General features: G+C 37.7%; 1 protein-coding gene across 2 annotated transcripts in view; it reads left to right on the top strand.

Annotated features, from left to right (window-relative positions):
• The window catches only part of MDFIC2 (MyoD family inhibitor domain containing 2), a 173,209-nt gene extending 155,869 nt beyond the window's left edge, over window positions 1-17,340 (top strand). For both annotated transcript variants that reach the window (XM_045832015.1, XM_045832014.1), the window contains one exon: window positions 17,081-17,340. In XM_045832015.1, the coding sequence (XP_045687971.1) occupies window positions 17,081-17,340 (260 nt within the window). The remainder of the gene's footprint in view (window positions 1-17,080) is intronic.
• The last annotated feature ends 5,741 nt before the right edge of the window (window positions 17,341-23,081 follow it).

Raw genomic sequence — 23,081 nt, 5'->3', positions numbered from 1 at the left:
CATACATTAGCACAGTTCATGGTGTGTGCTCTGATGGGAATTTAAGAGGATCTTTACTGCACATCACGTATTACATCCTGCTGCATTACTTATTATTAAATCATGGATCATCCTGTGTGGTCCCTTTCCCAAATAAAATGGAGGAAGTCCAGAGCACTATCTGTGTCTCTGCTTCTGTTTCTAGGCTCTGATTGCAAAAGCATCCCTGTGGATAATAAAATCATGGATGCACGTGATATTACAAAACAGCCTCCTTACAACAGATCCTGAGAATTTACCTAATTGATGTATAATTTTGAATTTGAGATGTGTCATCCAGGTGGAAGAGAAAAATCATAAATACGAGATATCTCAAAGAATAGTCTTAATTATACCATGGACTGCTGAATAAAATGATTACATTTTATCCCCAGTAAATTTCATACAATTAAATCAGTAGTTTCACCCTATAAAATATATCAATTTTATAATTATTTCAGTTCATTTGCTCAGAAAAATACGTAAGCACAAATTTACTAAGTATCACTCAAATCCAGTCATTCTACTTCTAAAGAACTGACTTCAATGTTAGTTGTGCTTGTCTGAACTTAAATAGATCTTGACATTTTTAAATAGGTATTAAAATTGATAACATCAGGGATGATACCCCAGCTACAAAAAGGCATTCAGTCATACCTTATTTATTCACATTCTACCTTACATACATTTTTAAAATTAATTTGTATGGAATGGGAACCAATTTTTATACTTTTTGACCAAAGACTTTAAGTAATGAGTCAGAGACACTGTGTCCTGTATCTCATTATATGCCAAATTCTCTGTGATAATACATGAACTATTAATATATTAGAATACTGAATCTGAACCAGGCTCATTTAGCCTTTTTTTTTCTGACTTTGTTTTGGGGGAAGAAGAAGGGTGATTGTTTATCTGGAGTCACATCTGGAAGAACCATATTCTTGCTACATTGGATAATGATTCTCAAAGTAGCAGGTGGTAGTTTCTGGAGTTGAACACTACCAAATGACAGCTGACTACTAAAGCTGCCTCCTGTCCCTCCCTCCTCCTCATCATAGACACCACGGTGGCAAGAGTGAAAGCTTGGAGGGCAAATTCAGGGAGTACAGGACCATGACCATGAGGCTAACATTTCTGGAAACTCGTACTGTGATGATTCTTGCTTTAATTAAACATGATCCTTTCTAATGAGGCAGATGATCCCTCTTAATTAGCCAAACCCCACTTGTATACCTTGCACCTGTGGAACCTGCATGTGTCCTCCATGTTATTAGGGTATCACTTAACCTTGATGTCCTAAAGTTACCCTATGGGTAGGAAAAAGAAATAGCACTACCTTAACAGAGTTTTTTTTCATAGCTTCTTGCTCATGGCTAAATAACGCCATTGGCCATATGGCCTGCTGGTCTTGTATCCACCTTAAAGCTTCTTTCACCCAGGTTTAAAAAGGTAAGAGAGAATGTGTACTAAAGGTAGTAGAAGAGATACAAAGCCAAGTAAGTGAACAGGTAGGCCACCCAGAGCTTCCCAACAACATGAAAGCTCTACCACCTCTTCCTTTGGCTCCTCCCAGCCACTACTGGCATTAGCTCATAGGCCACTAGTACCTAATCATTACCACACAGACCATTAGTGAGTTTCATTAACACAGACCACAGAGAGAAGGGAATTCAGAAAGAAAGACCCAAGGGGAGATCCAAGATGGTGGAGGAGTAAGTGGAAACTACACTAATCTCCTCCCAGGACCAATCAGGAATTATAACAAATTGTAGAAAAATCATCCAGAATAACCAACTGAACACTAGCTGGAGAGAAGTCTTATAACCAAGGAAGGACAGATGGAGGAAACCACTTCACCACAATGAGTCTGGTAGGGTGTGCAGAGGAGGCACGAGAGATTGGCTGGGCTCCCGTGAGAGGCAGCTGAAGTTACAGAGGGATATTTTAGCAACGGCGGGGGGTGCTTCACTCTGAAAAGGGTGGGGTCTAAACCTCAAGCTGGGCTCCCCAGCCTACAGTGCCAGTGCCAGAAAGGAGTCCAGATAACATCCAGCTGTAAACAGCAGCAGGGTTTCTGTCTGCCAGGAAGAAATGGCTGGAGATTGAGAGAGACTCTGAAAGAGCCAACAAACAAAATTTTGTTTGCAGCCACTTACTCTGGGCTCTGGCAGAGGGCGGGAAGGGTGGACTGGAGATGTTTGAGGAGCATCTGGGGTTGGTGGCTCTGGGGAGAGAACTGAAGGTACAGCTGCCAGGATCATTGTACTGAGTCATAACCCATGCTTCAGAAGCCATATTTCTCAGGTAGAGCTCTCCTCTCCAAATGATATCAGCCTTAGGGGAAGCAATAGCCCCACCAGCAGGAATTACTCTATCTCACTCTTTGTAGCTTAAGCCAGGCTGCTGATGACAGCTTGAAGCTGTATCATTAATTAGTTTAACAACTAAAGAGGATCTCTGGGAGCTCTATGACACTTCTACTGATAATCCCCCAGACCCAGTGCTGATAAAAGCCAGACTTAGTGCACAGCCTGGTTGTTTCTGCACACTAATAGGTCCAGCACAGGGAACCACATGCTATGGATCACCGAGAGCATCAAATAGGTTGACCAGTGCCAGTCACAGGCACTGTCTGACAAAGGCCTACACCAGACTTTTTGCAGATCTACATAATACACAGAAACAAATACAAAAAAGCAGCTTGACTTGAAAGACAAAGAAATAGATCCCAAATGAAAGAATAAGAGAATTCTCCAGAAGAACTAGATGAAATGGACACAAACAATTTATCAGACAGAGTTTAGAGTAATGATTATAAGGATACTCAACAGCATGAAAGAAGACATACAAACCATTAAAAAGGACCAGGAAGATATAAAGAATGTATTACCTGAACTAAATAATACATTGGAAGGAATAAACAATAGGTTAGATGAAGCAGAGAATCAAATCAGTGATTTGGAAGACAAGACAGGAAAAAAAAAACACCAAGACAGAAGAGCAAAAGGAAAAAAGGATTTTTAAAAAATGAGGAGAGCCTAAGAAACATTTTACACAGCATGAAGCATAACACATGCATCATGGGACTACCCAAAGGAGAAGAGAGTGAGAAAGGTATTAAGAATCTATTTGAAGAAATAATAACTGAAAATTTCCCTAACTGGTGAAGAAAAAAGAAACACAAGTCCAGGAAGCTCAGAGAATCCCAAATAAGCTGAACCCAAACAGGCCTTCTCTGAGACACATCATAATTAAAATGACAAGGCTTAAAGACAAGGAGAGACTCCTAGAAAACCACAAGAGAAAAGTGGGTTGTTACATACAAGAAAGCACCAATTAGATTGTCATCTGATTTCTCAACAGAAAATTTTCAGACCATAAAGGAGTGGCATGAAATATTCAAGATAATGAAAAGCAAGGACCTACACCATGGCTAAATAACCCAGCAAGGCTGTCATTTAAAATTGAAGGAGAAATAAGGAGCTTCTCAGACAAGAAAAAGCTAAATAAGGTTGTTAACACCAAACCAGTAATGCAACAAATGTTAACAGGCTTACTTTTAAAAGAAGATGGAGAAGGAGAAGGAGGAGAAGAGGAGAAGGAGGAGCAGGAGGAGGGGGAGGAGAAAAAGGAGAAAAGAGGAAAATAGTATAACAATAAAATGGAACTAAATACATGTCTATCAATAATTACCTTAAAGGTAAATGGCTTAAATGCTGCAACCAAAAGGCAGAGGGTAGCTGAATGGATAAGAAAACAAGACCCATCTGTATGCTGCCTCCAAGAAATACATCTCAGATCAAAAGATAAACACAGACTAAAAGTAAAGGGATGGGAAAAGATATTTCATGCAAACTGAAAGGAAAAATAAAGCTGGGATAGCAGTACTTATATACAAATAAATAGATTTTAAAATTAAGACTATTAGGAGGAGACAAAGAAGGACACTTCATAATGATAAAGAGAACAATCTAACAAGGGGATATAACTCTAGTATATATGAAGCAAATCCTGATGGAAATAAAAGGAAAGATAAACAAAAATACAGTCATAGTTGAGGATTTTAACACCCTATAGACTTTGATGGATAGATCTTCCTGGCAGAAAATCAACAAGGAGATAACAGCCTTAAATGACACATTACAACAAATGGATTTAATTGATATAATCGGAGCATTTCAGTCCAAAGCAGCAGAATGTATGTACTTTTCAGGCATACACGGAATGCTTTCTAGGATAGACCACATGTTAGAACACAAAACAAATCTCAATAAATTTAAAAACCTTGAAATCATACTGAGCTTCTTCTCTGACCACAATGCTTTAAAACTAGAAGTCAATGACAAGAATACTGAAAAATACACAAAGACATGGGAGCTAAATAACATGTTGTTATTAAACAATGATGGGTCCACAAATAGATCAAGGAAGAAATCAAAAGATACCTTGAAACAAATGAAGTTGAGAACACAACAATCCAAAATCTGTGGCACACAGGGAAAGCAATCCTAAGAGGGAAATTTATAGTGTTACAGCCCTATCTCAAAAAAAAAAACAAAACAAGAAAAAGCTCAAATATATAATCTAACTTTACATGTAATGGAACTTGAAAAAGAACAACAAAGCCCAAAGTGAGTAGAAAGAAGGAATAATAAAGATTAGAGCAGAAATAAATGATAAATGAATCCAACAGCTGGTTCTTTGAAAAGATAAACAAGATTGGCAAATTTTTCCTCAGACTCATGGGGGAAAAAAGAGAGAGGACCCAAATAAATAAAATTAGAAATGAAAGGGTAGAAATAATGACTGACACCAAACAAATACAAAAGATTGTAAGAAAATATAGTGAACAATGATATGCCAACAAACTGGACAACCTGGATGAAATGGATAAATTCCTAGAAACATATAATCTTCCAAAATGTAATCCAAAAGAACCAGAGAATCTGAATAGACAGATTACACCTAGTGAAATTGAAGCAATAATCAAAACAAAAAACAATAACAACAAAAAATCCCCCTAACAAACAAAAGCTCTGGATTGGATGGTTTCACAGGTGAATTTTACCAAACATTCTGAGAACTAAACCCTCTCTTTCTCAAACTATTTCATAAAATTCCAGAGGAGGAAAGGCTCTGAGACTCATTTTATGAAGCCAGTATGGCCTTAATTCCAGAACAGGATAAAGACACTACAAGTTAAGAGACTTGGTAAAGAATGGGGAGAGGGAGTGCATGGAGAACAAGCCCCCCAGGGCTTGGTGCTGCAGTGTGGAGGCCACACAGAAACTCTTTTAAAAAAGGAGCTGAGGGAAGACTTGAGACTCAGCAGGGAACTGATACTCATGTGTGCATGCATGCTTTGTGCAGTGGCTATGCAAGCCAAGAATGAAGAGGGACAGAGTCTTGCTGAAGGGACTGTGGGACCCAACCTAGCATGGCTGGTGAGCAGGGCCCTCTATAAAGTGGAAAATTTGGGCAAAATCACCATCAAGAGAGCAGAAGTCTGGGTACTGGATGGCCAGGAGATGAACACCTGAGATTTGCTGCAGCCAGGCAGGGCCCCTCACAGACAGGTGAGTCCAACCCCCCACCTGTGGGATTACAGGCTCTGCTATCAGTGAGGCCAGGCTCAGGAGCCCCCCTGCTGGGGACATATCTACAGGGGAAAGTTCTGAAAGAGTCCTTTCTACCAGACACTATGAGCTACACTCTCCCCCAGGCCCTGATCCACTGAAACCAGCAGAGCAGAGAGATTAAAGAAAGTCACAACAACGGGTGTTCAGAGCCAGCATTGGCACCTAGACAGAGCTGCTGTCTACAAAAATCAGGAAAGAGCTGCCCCTTATACACAACTTCACCCCTCACAGGAAATAGACAGCTAATTCAGCAGAAACCGTACATAATTGGGAAGATGCTGGAACAGACCACTGCTATTGTGAGAGGGTAGGGAAATGCTCCCACCATCTTCCCTTAAGACTGAAGAGTGCCCCCAAGGGGTGATCCAGGGTTCTCACCCTCCCCATCACACCAAAGGACCCCTTCAATGCAGGTGGAGAAGGTACTGACAGTCATCTTAAGAAACCACTCCTGGGCCCTGGGCTGATGGAAAGCTTACAGGGCAAAACAGTGGGGACCAGCCAAATCTGAAGCACCAGCCACAGACTGTGGATCACTTATAGCCTCAAACAGGCTGTCTAGGGTAGACTAGGACACCATCTGACATTACCAGGCCCAGATCAAGAAAAAGAAGACAGTGGTAAACATTGGGTCCTACTGAGATAAATTACACTGTGGTCTTCTTTATTTGTGTCATTTCCTCTCCTGCATAGCTTTTTAACATTCATTTTTTTCCTTCAGTCTGTGCCTATTATTTCATTATTTTTTATATTTTAGTTTATTTCAAATCTCATATTTTGACCCTCCCTTCACTTACTCTATTTTACTTTCTTCCATCTTCTTATTTTTCTTTTAAAATTTATTTATTTCTCTTGTTGTGACTTGTTCCTATTCCACATTCTTACTATTTGTCCTTGCCCTACCTCTCAAAACCATTTTTCTTGTCATTAGTCATCTCACATTCTTTTTTCCCAATCTTAAAGTACCCTTATTCTCTCTCCACCTTTATCAACTTCGCTGGTTGGTTGTTGATATGGTGGTTGTTGTGGCATTTCTTCAATTTTATTTCTATCTTCACTATTTTTTGTACTTCAAATCTCAAATTTTAATGTTCCCCTCTCCTATACCATTTTCTTGTATGTCTCCTGTCCTGTCATATTTTGTTGTTTTAAGTTTTAATTTTTCCTGGTCTTAGCCTGGTTTTCATCCTTTACTCTTAGTATTCCTTCTCCACCTATCCTCTCAAAATCACTTTTCTTTCCTCTAGACATTTCATAAGCCTGTCTTTCTTTTTTTCTTCTTAATCCCATTCCACCTGTATAAATTTTTGATGATTTGTTGTTGACATCATTGTGATGGATCTTTTTCTCCAATTTGGCTTCTATTTTTATACTATATATTTTTAAACTTTTGTTTAAGCCTAATGCAATAGTCTTACCTTTTTACCCCATTCTATCTTCTTCCCTCCCTTTTTTGTTTATGATGTAAATTTTCTTTTCTTTCTTTCTTTGCCTTGTTTCTGTTCCTTACTCTCATTATTTATCCTCCATTAAACCTCTCAAAATAACTTTTCTTTCAGTTAATCATCTCAGATTCATTTTTTCTTTCTTATAATAGTCTCAATCTCCTAACACCTTTATTAATATTTGCTCATTTTCTGTCGATAATGTGGTTATGGGTGGGGGTTATTTTTGCAGGTGTGAGTTTTTCTCCTAGGTTGTTTAGTTTTGTTCTGGAATACCTGTACAACACCATAGAAGATGTGGTGGGCAGTATGACTCTCAGTCAATCAGGACAAGGGAAGAATCCACCAAGAATGGCCCAACAACCAAAACCCAATCACATCCAGAGAGCTCACATAAATGGTATAAAGGGCATCCCCAAAGCATCCAGCCCAGGAGATCAAGGAGCCTGCACCACAGGCCCACAGATCTCCTACCACACACAGAAGGTCACACTGTGAGGGCAGGGAGTCAAAGCAGATCAATTTAATATGCAAAAACAAAAAATAAAAGTTACCTAAAATAGGCAGATAAAGAAACAACCCCAATCTAAAGAAAAGGAAGAATCCCCACAAAGAGTGCTAAATAAAATTGATGCAAGCAAACAATCAAACATTGAGTTCAAAATAATGGTTATAAGGATGCTCTGGGAGATCCTTAAGAATTGCAAAGAACTCTAGGGAAACTACAAGGAACTTACTGGGAAATACACCAGCATGAAAAATGATATAGAAACTATCAATAAGAGCCAGGAGTAAATGAAGAATACAATATCTGAAAGGAAGAAGACATTAGAAGGAATTAAAAGCAGATGAAGCAGAGGATTGAATCAGCAACTGTGAGAACAAGGTACAAAAAACCTCCCAGACAGAGTAACTAAATAGAAAAAAACAACTCAAAAAGAATGAAGACAGTTTAAGGGAGCTGCAGACAAGATAAAACATAATAATATTTGTATCATTGGGATACCAAGAAGAGAAGAAACAGTGATCCTGAAACAGAACAAAGTTGAAGGTATCATGCTACCTAATATCAAACTATACTATAAGGCCATAGTAATCAAAACAGTATAATACTGGCATAAAAACAGACATTAGATCAATGGAACAGAATAAAGACTCCAGAAGCAAGCACATACAATGGGCTATAGACAATTATTTTAATAAATGGTGTTCAAAAAACTGGATAGATATCTAGTTTCTGGACAGATAAATGAAAGTAGACCACTTTCTTGCATCAAACACAAGAATAAATTGAAAATGAATTAAAGGTGAGCCTTAGACCTAAAAGCATAAAAATTGTAAAGAAAATATAGCAAAATCTTGGACATTGCCTGTGGCAATATTTGATCATGTATATATACATAGATATAGATATATATCCCCTGGCAAGGGAAACAAAAGAAAAAAAAATGAGATTACATCAAAGTGAAAAGTTTTAGCACAGCAAAGGAAATCATCAATAAAATAAAAAGAGAACCCACAAGGGGGAAAGGCAAGATGATGGAGGAGTGAATGGAAGCCACACTAACCTCCTCCCATGACTAATCTGGAATTACAACTAAACTGTGGAGAAGTCACCCAGAACAAACAACTGAACAATAGTGAGAGAGAAGCCTTATAACCTCAGACAGATGGAAGAATCAGCTTGAGTACTACCTGACTGGAGAGGAGTGAGGTGGATACTTGAGAGGGTTGGCTAGGTGCCTACAGTTGGCATCACCAGAAGATAATTAAGGAGCTGGCTGGATTCCCCTGAGAAGAATGGGGTCTAAACCCCAGTTTAGAGCATCAGAGCCCAAAAAGTACACAGATAACAATGAGAAGTGAAATGTGTCAGGGATGCTTTCCACCAGAGATGCAGAACTGGAGAAGCAAAGAGCCATTTAAAGGGCCAACACACAAATTTTCATTTGTAGCCACTTATCTGGGGCTCATATAAACAACCTAACTTGACATGTACAACAACTAGAGAAACAACAACACACAAAGCCCAGAGAGAATAGAAAGGAGGATATAACCAAGATCAGACCATAATTAAAAGACATAGAGACTAAAAAACAATTCTAAGGATCAGTAAATCCAGGATCTGGTTCTTTGAAATGATAAACAAAATTGACAAGGCTTTAAGCCGACTCATCAAGAAAGAGAGATGACTCAAACACAATCCAAAGAAAAAGAGGAAATATTACAATTGATCACAGAAATACAAAGGATTGTAAAAATTACTATGAACATCTATATGCCAAAAATTTCAAAACATGGATGAAATGGACAAATTTCTAGAAAAACATAATCTTCTAAAATGAATCAAGAAGGAGCAGAAAGCTTGTACAGACCTATAACAACTGATGAAATTGAAGCAGTAATCAAAAACTCCTGGCACATGAAAACCCTGGACTGGGTGGTTTCACAGGAGAATTTTACAACACATTTAAGGAATAGCTAACCCCTAAACTTCTGAAACTATTCCAAAAAAATCCAAGAAGAGGGAAAACTCCTGAACTCTTTTTATAAAGCAGCATCATCCCAATCCCAAAGCCAGATAAAGACAAAACAAAGAAAGAAGAGTACAGACCAATATCACTGATGAACATAGATGCTAAAATCCTCAACAAAATATTAGCAAACTGCATCCAGCAATACATTAAGAAGATCATACATCATGATCAAGTGGGATTCATCTCAGTTTTGCAAGGATGGTACAATATTCACAATCAGTAAACATAATATATCACATAAACAAAAGGAAAGACAAAAATCACATGACCATATCAAGATGTGGAAAACACATTTGATAAGGCAAAGCACCCATATATGATAAAAACTCTCAGCAAAGTGGGAGTAGAGGGAACATTCCTCAACATGATAAAAGCTGTATATGATAAACCTACAGCCAACACCACACTCAATGGACAAAAACTAAAAGCTTTCCCACTAAGATCAGGAGCAACACAAGGATATCCGCTTTTGCCACCTCTATTCAACATATTATTGGAAGTCCTAACCACAGCAATCAGACAACAACAAGAAATAAAAGGCATCTAAATTGGGAGGTGTAAGCAGAACTGCCATTGTTTGAAGATGACATAATAGTGTAAAGAGAAAATGATATAGACTCGACCAAAAAACTACTCGACCTAATAAGTGAATTAGGCAAAACAGCAGGGTGCAAAGTCAATATTCAGAAATCACAGGTATTTTTGTGCACCAAGAATGAAATATCAGAAGCAGAAATCTGGGGAAAAAAACCCATTTGATACAGCAATAAGGAAAATAAAGTACGTAGGAATAAACCTAACCAAGGAGGTAAAAGACCTATACTCAGAAAACTATGCAACACTGAAGAAAGAAATTAAGGAAGACACAAATAAAAGCATGTACCATTTTCATGGGTCAGAAGAATTAACACCATCAAAATGGCCATATTACTCCAAGCAATTTATAGATTCAATGCAATCCTTATTAAAATACCAATGACATTCCAGAGATATGGAACAAACATTTCAAAAATTTATATGGAACCATAAATGACCTGGAATAGCTGCAGCAATTTTGAGAAAGAAGAACAAAGTAAGAGGGATCACAATACCTGATGTCAAAGTATATTATAAGGCCAGAGTAATCAAAGCATTCTGATACTGGTTTATAAACCCATAGACCAATGGAACAGAATAGAAAGCCCAGAATTAAACTCAAGTCTCTATGGTCAATTAATATTCAACCAAGGGGGCAGGAGCATAAAATGAAGTAAAAATAACTTCTTCAACAAATAGTGTTGGGAGATCTGGACAGCTACATGCAAAAAAAAAAAGAAACTCAACCACCAGCTTACACCATACACAAAAATAAGCTCAAGATGGATAAAAGACTTAAATATAAGTTGTGACACCATAAAAGTTTTACAGGAGATCCATAGGAAGGAAAATCTCATGTCCCACACAGCAATATTTTCACCAATTTGTCCCCTAGAGCAAGGGAAATATAGGAAAGAATAAACAAATGAGACTTCATCAAAATAAGAAGCTTCTGCACAGCTAAAGAAAACATCAGGAAAATGAAAAGGGAACCACACATGTGGGAAAACATATTTGCAAATGATACTTTGGACAATGGTTTGATCTCCAAAATATGTAAAGAACTCACACAACTTCACTGCAGGAAGGCAAACAACCCAATTAAAAAGTAGGCAAAGAACCTGAACAGACACTTCTCCAAGGAGGACATACAGAGGGCCCAGAGACATATGAAAGGATACTCAGCATCACTAGCCATCAGAGAGATGCAAATTAAACCCACAATGGATACCACTTCACACCAGTGAGAATTGCCATCATATCCAAATCAAGAAACAACAAGTGCTGGTGAAGTTGTGGAGAAAAGGGAACCCTAGTGCACTGGTGGTGGGAGTTCAGACTGGTGCAGCCACTGTGGAAAACAGTATGGAATTTCCTCAGAAAACTAAAAATGGAACTGTTTTTTGACCCAGCAATTACACTGCTGGGATTACACCCTAAGAGCCCTGAAACACAATCCAAAAAAACCTATGCACCCCAATGTTCATAGCAGCAAAATTTACAATAGTCAACTATTGGAAGCAACCCTAGTGCCTATCAGTAAATAAGTGGATCAAAAATTGTGGTACAGCCCTGGCTGGTATAGCTCAGTGGATTAAGCATAGCTGTGAACCAAAAGGTCACTACTTTCATTCCCTGTCAGGGCACATGCCCTGGTTGCAGGCCAGGTCCCCAGTGGGGGCCACATGAAAGACAACCACACATTGATGTTTCTCTCCCTCTCTCCTTCCTTTCCCCCCTCTCTAAAAATAAATAAAATCTTTTTAAAAATGTGGTACATTTACACAATGGAATACTATGCAGCATAAAGAAAGAAAGCTCCTATTCTTCACAATAGCATGGATGGATCTGGAAAGCATTATGCTAAGTGAAATACAACAAGCAGTGAAAGACAAATGCCTTGTGATGTCACCTATAAGTGGAACCTAATCAACAAAACAAACAAGCAAGCAAAATATAGCCAAAGATATTGAAATAAAGAACAAACTGACAGTAACCAGAAGGGAGGTGGGTGGTGGTAATGGGGGGGGATGGGAAGGATTGTCAAGCAACATGTATAAAGGATACATGGACAAAGGCAGAGGATGGGAAGCAGAGGATGGGAAGTAGGGATGGCTAGGTTGTGGGGGACTTGTGGGGGAGAAATGGTGACAGCTGTTGTTGAACCATAATACAAAAAAGAAAAAAAGATGACCCAGAGCATGGGAGAACATATTCACTGATACATCTGATACAGACTTAACAGTCATAATTAATAAAGAACTTGCAAAATGCAACACCAAAAAAACAAACAATCTAATTTAAAAATGGGCAAATGACCTGAATAGACTCTTCTCCAAAAAGGATATACAGATGGCCAATAGACATATGAAAAGATGCTCAATGTCACTAATCATCAGAGAAATGGAAATGAAAACCTCAATGAAATATCATCTCACATCTCTCATAATGGCTATCATCAATAAATCAACAAATAGCAAATGCTGTTGAGGAAGTGGAAAAGGGGGAACCCTTTTGCACCATTGGTGGAAATACAGACTGGTACTGGCACTATGGAAAGCAGTATGGAGATACTTCAAAAATTAAAAATGAATAAATGAATCTTCCTTTTGGCCCAGCTATCCAACTTCTGGAAATATATACAAAGGAACCTAAAACACTAATTTGAAAGAACATAAGAACCCTTATGTTCATTGTAGGTTTATTTACAATCGCAAAGATTTGGAAGCTGCCCAAGTGTTCATCAATAGATGAATGAATGAAACAACTATGAGACATTTACACAATAGAATACTACTTAGCTGTAAAAATGTAAAAAATCACCCTTTGTGACAATATGGATGGACCTAGAGAACATTATGCTAAGTAAAATAAGCCAGTCAGAGAAGACAAATACTATATGATTTCACACATATGTGGAATCAAACAAACAAACTGAACTAACAGGAAAATGGGGACACACTCACAGATGGAGAGCAAGATTACAGCTGGGTGTGGGTAGATTAGAGGGTGGAGGGATGGAGCAAAAAGGAAAAAAACTCATGGATGTGAACAACAACGCGGTGGTTTCTAGGAGGAAGGGAGTATAAAGGCACGAAATGGTAATGGGAAAAAATGCCATAAAGATTATATCAAAAAAGAGAAAGAGAATTCCAAGAAGATACAACCACTGCCTCACTCTACTCAGAGCATAGCAGGAGGACCCCAGACAGTATACTTTATTTATCCGTTATTATTCATTCATTCATACTAGTACGGGAGAAACTAGTTTAACATCATCCTGTGGTTAGGAAAAATAAACTAGGGTGCTGTGAGCATTTCAGCAAGAATGTAATTTAGAGAGAAGTTGTTTTGAGCTAAAGACACAAAGGGTTAGAAATAGGTACTTCAGGTTGTGAGCAGAGAGTATGCAACAGAGACCAAAGGTAGAACATGTACAGAGGCCCTAAGTTAGATGCATCCCAGAAACTAAAATTTAGCCAGTGGGCTGGAGTACAGTGAGTAAGGAGGAAAGTAGGTGGCAGATAAACAGACAAAAACCTGATCATGCAGGGGCTTGCAGGTTATGATAAGGATTTGGGACTGTAGAGAAAGAATGAATTATTATAATTTATAACTAAACATATCATTGTAGCTGGTGAATTTGAGGTGGGTTCATGTGAAAGTAGTGCCCTTGATAGGAGGTTATTGCTGTTGATGTGATGATGGCTGGTGGCTAGACTGAGGATGTGGGTAGAAGCTTATGGATCTCAAAAAGGAATTTGAGAGAATCAGCAAGACACAGCAAAGAATAGCATGGGAGAGTATGACAAGGAAGAGGAAAATGACAAGAATGAGTCCCAGATTTCTTTAAGTTTTTCTGCATGTTCAGGTGTACCAGAGAAAACTGGAGGAGGGACAAGTTTGTGGAATGATGGAGAGAGAGATCCTTAATACAATTTAGGCTTGGTAACTGTAAGATGTTTTGAAGAAACTGCATAAGAGATGTGAAATAGGCCTTTGACAGCACAGAAATCTCCTTTAGATTGGCTGAGGGAAGGGGTGGCAATCATGGGCTATGACTTTGAATACCATGATCATTAAACATTAAAACCCCAATGAATATGGTAAGCAAAGAAAATACATCCCTTCAGGAGAAAGGGAAGTCCAACTCTGTATTCAAACAGTTGAAATATTTCCCCTGAACTGTTCACATTACTTTTGCACACACACACAAACGTATACAAAAGTATAAAACAGTTTAGCCTGCTCATGTAGAATCATTTAATATGCCTTTTAGGAAGAGTATGGAACACACTTGAAAGTTGGGAAAAATCTGTTTTCAATTCATTAATGTTGCCATGTTTGGGGGGCAAGAGGCTCTGCCTTTTATAATCAAATAAAAAGAACTGACTTAGAAAACATGGGCTCTATTCTCAAGTGCAAAATAGAAGAATGGGAGGAAACAAATGCCAATTTAACCAAATGATTAGGCAAAAACTGTGTTTTCTTCAGCATCTGCCAACTTGCATAGACCTTGGCAATTGCAATTTAACTGAAAGGTTATATGCCCTCGGGAAATTATAAGGCTATTTCACAATTTTTCACCTTGTGCTAGGAAACACTAGCTTCTACCCTAACAAGTCACCCTGCAACCAGCCTGACTTATCTCCAAACCGAACTTTGAACATCACCTCTATGAAGGACGATCTAATGGGATCGTTTTTATATGGTCATGCCCTAAGTAAGTCTCTTGAGCCTCCAGCCTAAGCGATCATGGAGCATTTGCTAGGAATATTTTGTACTAAGAATCTCTGCTTTGCCATGGGCTGCCATGGGCTGTCATGGGCTGCCATACTAGCAGTCTTAGCATTGGGGTAACTTTTTAAAAAAATTTTTGTTCAAGTACAGTTTTCTGTCTTTCACTTCCATCCCAGCTCACCCCCAACCCTCTCCCCTGCCTTCCCATTTCTACCCCCCTAGATTTTGTCCATGTGTTCTTTATACTTTTTCTGTAAACCCTTCCCCTTTTCCCCTGAAATTCCCTCCCCTCCCCTCTGGTCACTGTCAGCCTGTCTCTATAGAGGCATTGGCGTATCTTGATCAGGTATTATACTCCAGATCTTTCACCACCAACTCACCCTGTTCAGAAATGCATACACAAAATGGAGTCTATGTACTGTACTAATTTACTCCTGAATTTTTGTGGGTGGTTTTCAGGGACTTATGAGATATGGGTGAATTGGCCACATGCAAAAAATTGGCTCTGAGTGAATAAAAATACACCCAGTCTGCCAAAGAGATGAGAATGTACTCCTCATTTCTGGAATATGCTACCTGCACTATAAATATTGGGTAATGGCCACAGCACCTGCAATAATATATGGCAATTAAAGTAGTCATAAAAGTTATGGTGTGGTTCTTTACCGTATTTTATTTGGGAAGAAATGAGGGGGGAGGGTCAGAGGAGAGGAACAGAGATGGGAAAGAAGATTTCTGTTTACCCCACGCAGGGCTCACTTTAGACGTTTATATAGCTATGTAGTATTTTTTAAAGGAAATTAAAATAGTTTTCTTTATAACATTTATTCCTTTTAAAATAAAGTTTTCATGTGCTTATTTCTTTCTTAAAGATTAACAAGTGTATGAACAATAAAATAAGTTTTCTGGAAAATTTGTTAAAATTAAATGAGTAGGAATTTAAGAATACTTAGTACACTTTAGCAGATGATGCAGAGACTCAAACAGTAAAATCTCTCCTGCAGGCTCAGTCAACTCAAGTCTGAAAAACAAAAGTTATTAACATTCTTATTGGGGAAAAATAAATCTTTATGAAAGTCTAACTTTAGTTGATTGATAAGCCCATCAGGAGTGGGACATTTTTCTCCAATTCATGGTAGAATGTTACTTTTAACCATCAACCATTTTCAGGCTATTGACTTTAATTAACTAGATATGTCATGCTAACACTTAAGTAGGTTTTTACAAAATCCTCACGTGTTTTGGAGATGTTTTTAACGAAAAGGAAAGAAAACTTATAATTTTAACAAGAGAACTGCTACTTCTTCTAACTAATTCCCTTTATGATAACAAAAATATAATAATCTATAACCCATCACAGCTGTTTGCCTAGAATTACCAATTACCTTTAAGTCCTTAGAGATCCTTTTCAGATTTTAATAGTCTGCATAGTAAATTTTAAACCAATTTTCTTAAAGAGAATTGATAAGATTTATACCCTGTAGGAATATAATGACATATTTTTTAACATGAATATAAAACCAAAACTTTATATGACTGGAGGAAAAAGAACACAAGATTAAAATAAAATACAACCCCCCCCCAGGATTAGTTAAAAATTACTGATACTAGGTTTTGAAATGTGTTATTTGCTTGCATTTTAACATGGGTGTGGCACATTTATGGAAATCAACATCAAACAAGTAAGAAAGCCTTGTGATGAGAATCCAGAAATTTGTATCTTTCTCTGTCCCTAATTCTAATTGCTCCTGAATGCTCTGTGCACTGGGGATGGCAACTCTGCCCAAGCTATTTTATAGACAGTTACAAGGTTTCAGGTTGTGTGGCTTCCCAGCACCTCTGCAGGCCGAGTCAATAATGGAGTTTAGAAAAGTGACAGCACTTTAAACAACCTGATTATGTGGAATCATTAGGAAATGCCCGGTAAGTTAATAAAATCATTACTTAAGTAGAGTGAGAACAGCATGGGGATGGGACAGTGTGAGAAAATATGGTATACATTGCACCTAATGTGGACAAACTAGTTGAGTTAATAAAGTTATCAAGTATGTCACTGAACATACCTGCCCTTCATAGATGTCCTCATATGTGTCACTATTAATTTTATTTCTTTTTCTTTAAACAGAGGAGTGTGCCTCCCTTATCCTTGCCTGTCTGTTTTGCCAGTTTTGGGATTGTCTCCTGATGCTCCCCGATACGTGTGAAGTGGTATGTACCAACTTGTGCTGCCCCTCTCACAGGTATCACCACACCTCGGATGAAAGCCACTCTCGAAATGACTGCAACTGCAGCTGTGACATGGACTGCAGCCTCTTTGAATCTTGCCATGAGACCGGCGAGTGTCTGGAGCTGGCCATGGAAATTTCAGAAATCTGTTACCGCTAGCAATGATGTTTCCATGATGTGGGAGAGCCTGTGGCTGCCCAGGAAAATCCTATTACAAGAAGACTGATTTCCCTGTGCTGGAATGGAAGGACTGTGCACATTTCTTGAATGCTGTGGACCATTTTATTCTCTACCTATTTGGGAAAACTAGTATTGTCAACTCAATAATCTTATTCCAAATTTTACAACCACATGGCTCACTGAAAAATAAGATCTTGATCACAACTGTTGAACAAATCTTAAATACTTCTTAAGTGCCATAGGTTACAAGATGTTTCCTAACTATACAACAGCATGCTAAACCACTCTGTGCTATTGTACTCACTGGCTTGCAGCATGAATTCAACTTCATTCACAGATTCAGGACAAATTAGTGCATCCTTTATAATTGACATATATTAGCTTGTTTTTCTAATGGACTCATGCATAAACATTATGCATTATTGGTCATTATTAATAATGTATTATATAACATCATTTTGTAATTAAAAATGTATTTATACAGTCTCTTAAAGTTCACTTATATATACACTTTAGGTAGGAAAAGGAATTAAATAAATTAGAAACCATGTTCCCATAATTACAACAGATGTATTTAAGACATCTCTAGTGACTTTTGAATATGATGTACTTTGATAGAGTACTATAATTCTAGACTGTATTACTATATGTCTATGACTATGTCATAAAAAGTTATGCATATTCTTAATTTGTTGTAGAATGGCTCTTCTTTAACTAACAAGCATAAATGGGAATTATGTGCAAGTTTCAAGAAAATGACCTAATCAATTCTTCATTTTCCTTATTTCTATTTGTCAGGTACAATAAGCCACAAGATATTAAAACAGAACCAGTTCATTTTACTATCATATGTATATGCAATCCAAAGAAATACATGTACAGGTTTTCTAATATAGCATGTACTTTAGAAACCATAATTTTTTCTTCTCCTGATAATTAAAGTAATAGTTATGATGAATACTTCCTCATAAATATAAAAGTTTTTTAAATATCTGATGTAAATTAGAAAGTAATTTTCAACTCAACCAAATTAAAACAAACAATTTTGGGGAAAAACACATCTAGGTTGAAGTTATATTGGACTCTTCTCACTTTCTGTAGGCAAAACATTACTTATCAAGGTGTGCTTATATAGTCCCATGGAGATACTGCAATATACTCATTGAATATAAAAAAATTATATAATATATCAATAACCAAAGAACACAAAAGTGAAGATTTAAGGGAACTTTTTGCAATCTAGGCAAACAACAAAAACTTCAAAGTACCTGCTTTTGTTTGACTTAGTTCATTTCAAACAAAAGCGATATTTATTTGGTTTCTGTGGTAAACTAACACATTTTCCTACTTTGCAGTAAATTCCTCCAAACATTGAAAATGATTAAGCTTTAAAAAATATTTTTAGTCTGTCTATAAAAACTATTTAACTGTTCTTATCTTGCTTCTGACAGCACAGTGCAGTGATGGTTCCCACTGGCTTCAGTCCTGTTGGACTGTGACATTTTCACAAATCAAAGAGCATGGTCTGCCCTGCATTCCTATGAAACACCAGCCCCTGCTTTTCAGAAGCTCCGAAATAATTTTATACTCTATGCATAGAACTTGCAGATCATTTGTGGGCAGGACCATATTCTTAGAACAGGAAGGGAACCTAAGGCTCTTCCTATCTAATATTCTCATGTTTCACAAGATAAAATAGATGTCTCAAGAACTGACTTATCCAAGACCATGCAGTGAGTAAATGATAGTGTCAGGAACTCTAACTGGTGATCTAGTTTTCTAACTACACTGCACCACTCCAAAAGTCTCTACTTTTCAGTCCAGCTGGTATACAGCGGTATAACTGTTTCAATTGTTCAAACATTAAAATATCACTGGACTTGCTCATAAACAGTTACTTCCTTGAGCCTTCTTAGTGCTTCCCTCACATCCCCAGTCAACCTGGCCTCTCTACAAGGTCCTGTCCACATCCCCATGGTCCAGTCACTAAAAGAAGAACAATTGGCCTTTGCAATCTGATGCAGACCCCAGCTTGTGGGGTCTGCCACATTGAAGATGAGATATGAGAAATTCACATGGACTACCAAGTCCTGTGGAGGAAAAAAGATAGCATGGCTTCTCTCTCAAGAGGAGAAAAAGGCTTGGCCCTTGCCATGACAAGCCTTTATTTCTTTTTTGGGGCACATTACATGATTGTCCTCATTTACTCTGCACAGGTTCACTTTAGGTGGTTACCTTTTACAGAAGATGAAGGAGAAGATGCAACTAATTACATCACAGAAGAAGCATATTTGCAAATGAAAAGGGAAAAGTGGTTGAACCAGTTACACTCCATACTGGGGAGGTTTAGCACAGACTTTAGGAAGTTACAGTATGCACTTGCTGCCTCAATTCAGGGTGAGGGAGTTTTAGCAGAAGCAAGTCTCAAAGCAGCCTAAGTACAATGCAAACCTTATTTCTCCCAAGAAACCTATCCATGGGTGTGGGTCCTGTGCATCTCTAAGTGGGAACTGGGCCCACACCATGCAGAATGGTCTCCTATAGCAATCCTGTCTCAATAGTATGGTCTTTGGAGTCATTAATCAGGTCATGCCATATTGTTCTTAAATATTTTGATCATCATCTTCTTATTCTTTCTAGTCTACCTACCCTCAAATTGTACAAAGATTATGCATTTCAAATATGAATTGGATGCTTGTTATCTAGAGACATAAAAATTGCCAGGTCTTATTTTATTTATAATGTGGTCAGAATACTACAAGATCTTTCTGTGGCCTCTCTTTCCAGTCTGTTAACTTGTTCCCCACTTTCAGAATTCACTGTGCTATAACAAAAAGGGTTGGTTGTACAAAATTTGAAATTTCTTTCCTTTATAACCAATAATAAAACATCATCCTTTTTGCAAACATGAATGGCTCTTTCAGTTGAATTCTTACACAATAAAAAGTACAAGGCTGAGAAAATGCAGTTGCAGAGGTAAGACAGATGAAAAAGGAATATGGTTATTGATTAAATACAAATATCAGAATCTGAGAAGGATCAGAATTTTTCTGCAATGATGAAGACCTGTGATTGCAAATAAAGATGTTATTCTTTAAGGTGGGTTTCTTAGGGAAAGAATGTTCTTATTTAAAGAAGAACACTAAATAAGAGAGATTTGAGGAGATACAACCTTTATAGAGAATTGAGACAGATTTCTTCCTATAGCAATATAACCAGATAGTTACTTTGTCTTTGCTTTGCTCAATGGATTTTTACAAAACCATTGCTTCTCTAAAAGCCTACAAAATATGGAAAGCAATGAAGAAACCAGTTACATTTAACTTGCTAATAAAACTTTCCTACTGCGTAAGCTGATAGGCCTACAAAATTAATTATCAATGCTGGACAATCAAAGTTAATACAGCTAAAGCCACTTTAGTTTTCTCCAAAGCAGTATGAAAACATATTCAGACAGAGATGCCTTACAAATAGGAAATATCACATAAAGGCATATCAGCATTTTTTTCCAGGATAAATGTGTAGGTGGAAATGTTTGAAGAACAGAATTCATTATCCATTGCCTCCAAGTTTCTCCTTCTACAAAATGGAGCAAAAAAATAATATGTATACTTTCGTAAGGTAGTTTGACTATAAGGGTTTTGCCCATTAAATGCTAAATTCACCCAGGCTACACAAACGAATGACCTCTGATAAAATGCAAGATTCTTTGAAGAAAATATCTCAGTTAAAGCTAAAGAGTTATCATATATAGCCTCATGTGAGCTGTACAGAAAGGTAAAGTGAACAGAGAATGACTTTCTAGTGACTATAATCCATATGGCATTAAAATTGTATTATTGGGCTCCTCTACATAGGTCTAGACAGCTCCTAACGTTATAGGGAAGCAGTCCAGAGTGTGAAGACGAGGTGAGAGTGCAGGCAGGGAAGGACCAGCCTGCATCATTTTTGGATAAAAAGCCACCTTCTGATCTACCACCTTGACAGGCTTCACAATCCTGCTTTTGCCACTATCTCTAAAGCAGCAGTTCTCAATTAGAGGTGATTTTTGTCTCCCCCAGGGGACAGTTTGCAATATCCAGAAACATATTTGGTTGTCACAGTAGAGACAGGGCAGGTGTTCATGGCATTTAGTGAGTAGAAGCCAAGAATGCAACTAAATATACTACGACATACAGGACAACCTCCCATGACAAAGAAGCATCCAGACCCAGATGTCAATAATACCAAGGTTGCAAATCCAATTATATCAGTCTCAATAAACCATCATGAAACTGACCTGAAAAAACTAATGGCAATAAGGTTGCCAGATAAAATACAAAATGCCTAGTTAACTTTGAGTTTCAAATACATAGTAAATGATATATTAGTATAATCATGGCCCAAATATTACATGTGACATTATTATATTATAAAGTGATTCTTTACCAATCTGAAATTCAAATTTAGCTAGGTGTCCAATATTTCTATTTGTTAAATCTAGTGGCTCTAATTTAGAGGATTCCACATTTTGAGAAGGAATCTAAAGAAGTGATGATTTTCAGTTCCCTCCCTGGCCACAAGAGAGAAGGAGCTATTCACCTCTTTGGTCAGGGCCAGGATGTTCATTAGGATGTTCATTTTACAATGTGGAACAGCAGAGTGTGACTAGAAGATCAGCTCCAAAGCAGGATACTTACATTTTCTCTTTTGTCCCAGGCTTACACAGGGCTGACTGTTCTGGACTTAGCTGGCCATGTCTCATTTTCTCTGCTTCACATCTCCACTGGCAACTGAGGAGACACCTCACACAAGGTCTATCTCAATTCAAGGGACAGGAAACAGAAGTTCTCATGTAAGCCTTGAAATCTATACCACATTCTCTGAATCAGTCTTTGCCAGAATGATCCATTCAGAGAGGTGCCTCCAGCATCCCTTTCACACATGGCATGAGCCAGCTCCTAACCAGCATTCCACAAGAGGTTCTAGGAGCATGCATTGTTTTTAATCAGTCAACAACACAATTTAAAAAATGCATTCTGATACATAGACCTTTTATCTCAAAAGCTATGCAGAAACCAAGGTCACAGTAACCTCTTTAATGATTTATTATTCCTCAAGTGTACAAAACTTAGAGTGAATTTACAAAGCCACAACTTATTTTGTGGAAACAGAGCTTTCACTAGGTTCAGTACTCTCCAATACCCTCTTTGTTTCCTCTGTTATCACTTTCTGCTTATGAGTCTTCTTTTAATATCAAGTTCCTATAAATTAAAAAAATAATAATAATAACATTGAACATGATTTTCCTAGTAGCTAAGCTACTCATCATTTGTAATTCAGGCTCTTCAGAAAGCTTCATGAGTGTTTCAAATCACTGCCATACTGCTTTGCAATACAGGTGCAGCTACCTGCAATGGGGCAGGAGGGTCAGAAGGTAGGATGGAGCCAATGCCTTTGCTCTGCCATCATTACAAACAACTGCTAATGTGGGCATGGCAGTACACTACTGAGTTCTGGGGTGAGTTTGTGGAACTACTGTGAGAGGTGAGGTGAAGATGGGGATCTAATGCTGAAGGGCCTCAAGGGGCCCACAAACCTCATGAAGTTATCTTTCACTTCACTTTTTTGATGATTGTTCTTCTAACCATAAATTCATAGTTTTGATCTACTAGTAACATTTTTATAATAACATAATCACAATTAGTAGAAAAATTTTAGAATAAAAGTGTGTAGCACCC

The sequence above is a fragment of the Phyllostomus hastatus genome, unplaced genomic scaffold (assembly GCF_019186645.2).
Source record: "Phyllostomus hastatus isolate PE091 unplaced genomic scaffold, TTU_PhHast_1.1 phas_contig_16, whole genome shotgun sequence".
Taxonomy (NCBI): Eukaryota; Metazoa; Chordata; class Mammalia; order Chiroptera; family Phyllostomidae; genus Phyllostomus; species Phyllostomus hastatus.
The sequence above is the reverse complement of the archived record's forward strand: the minus strand, read 5'-3'. Positions and strand labels throughout refer to the sequence as shown.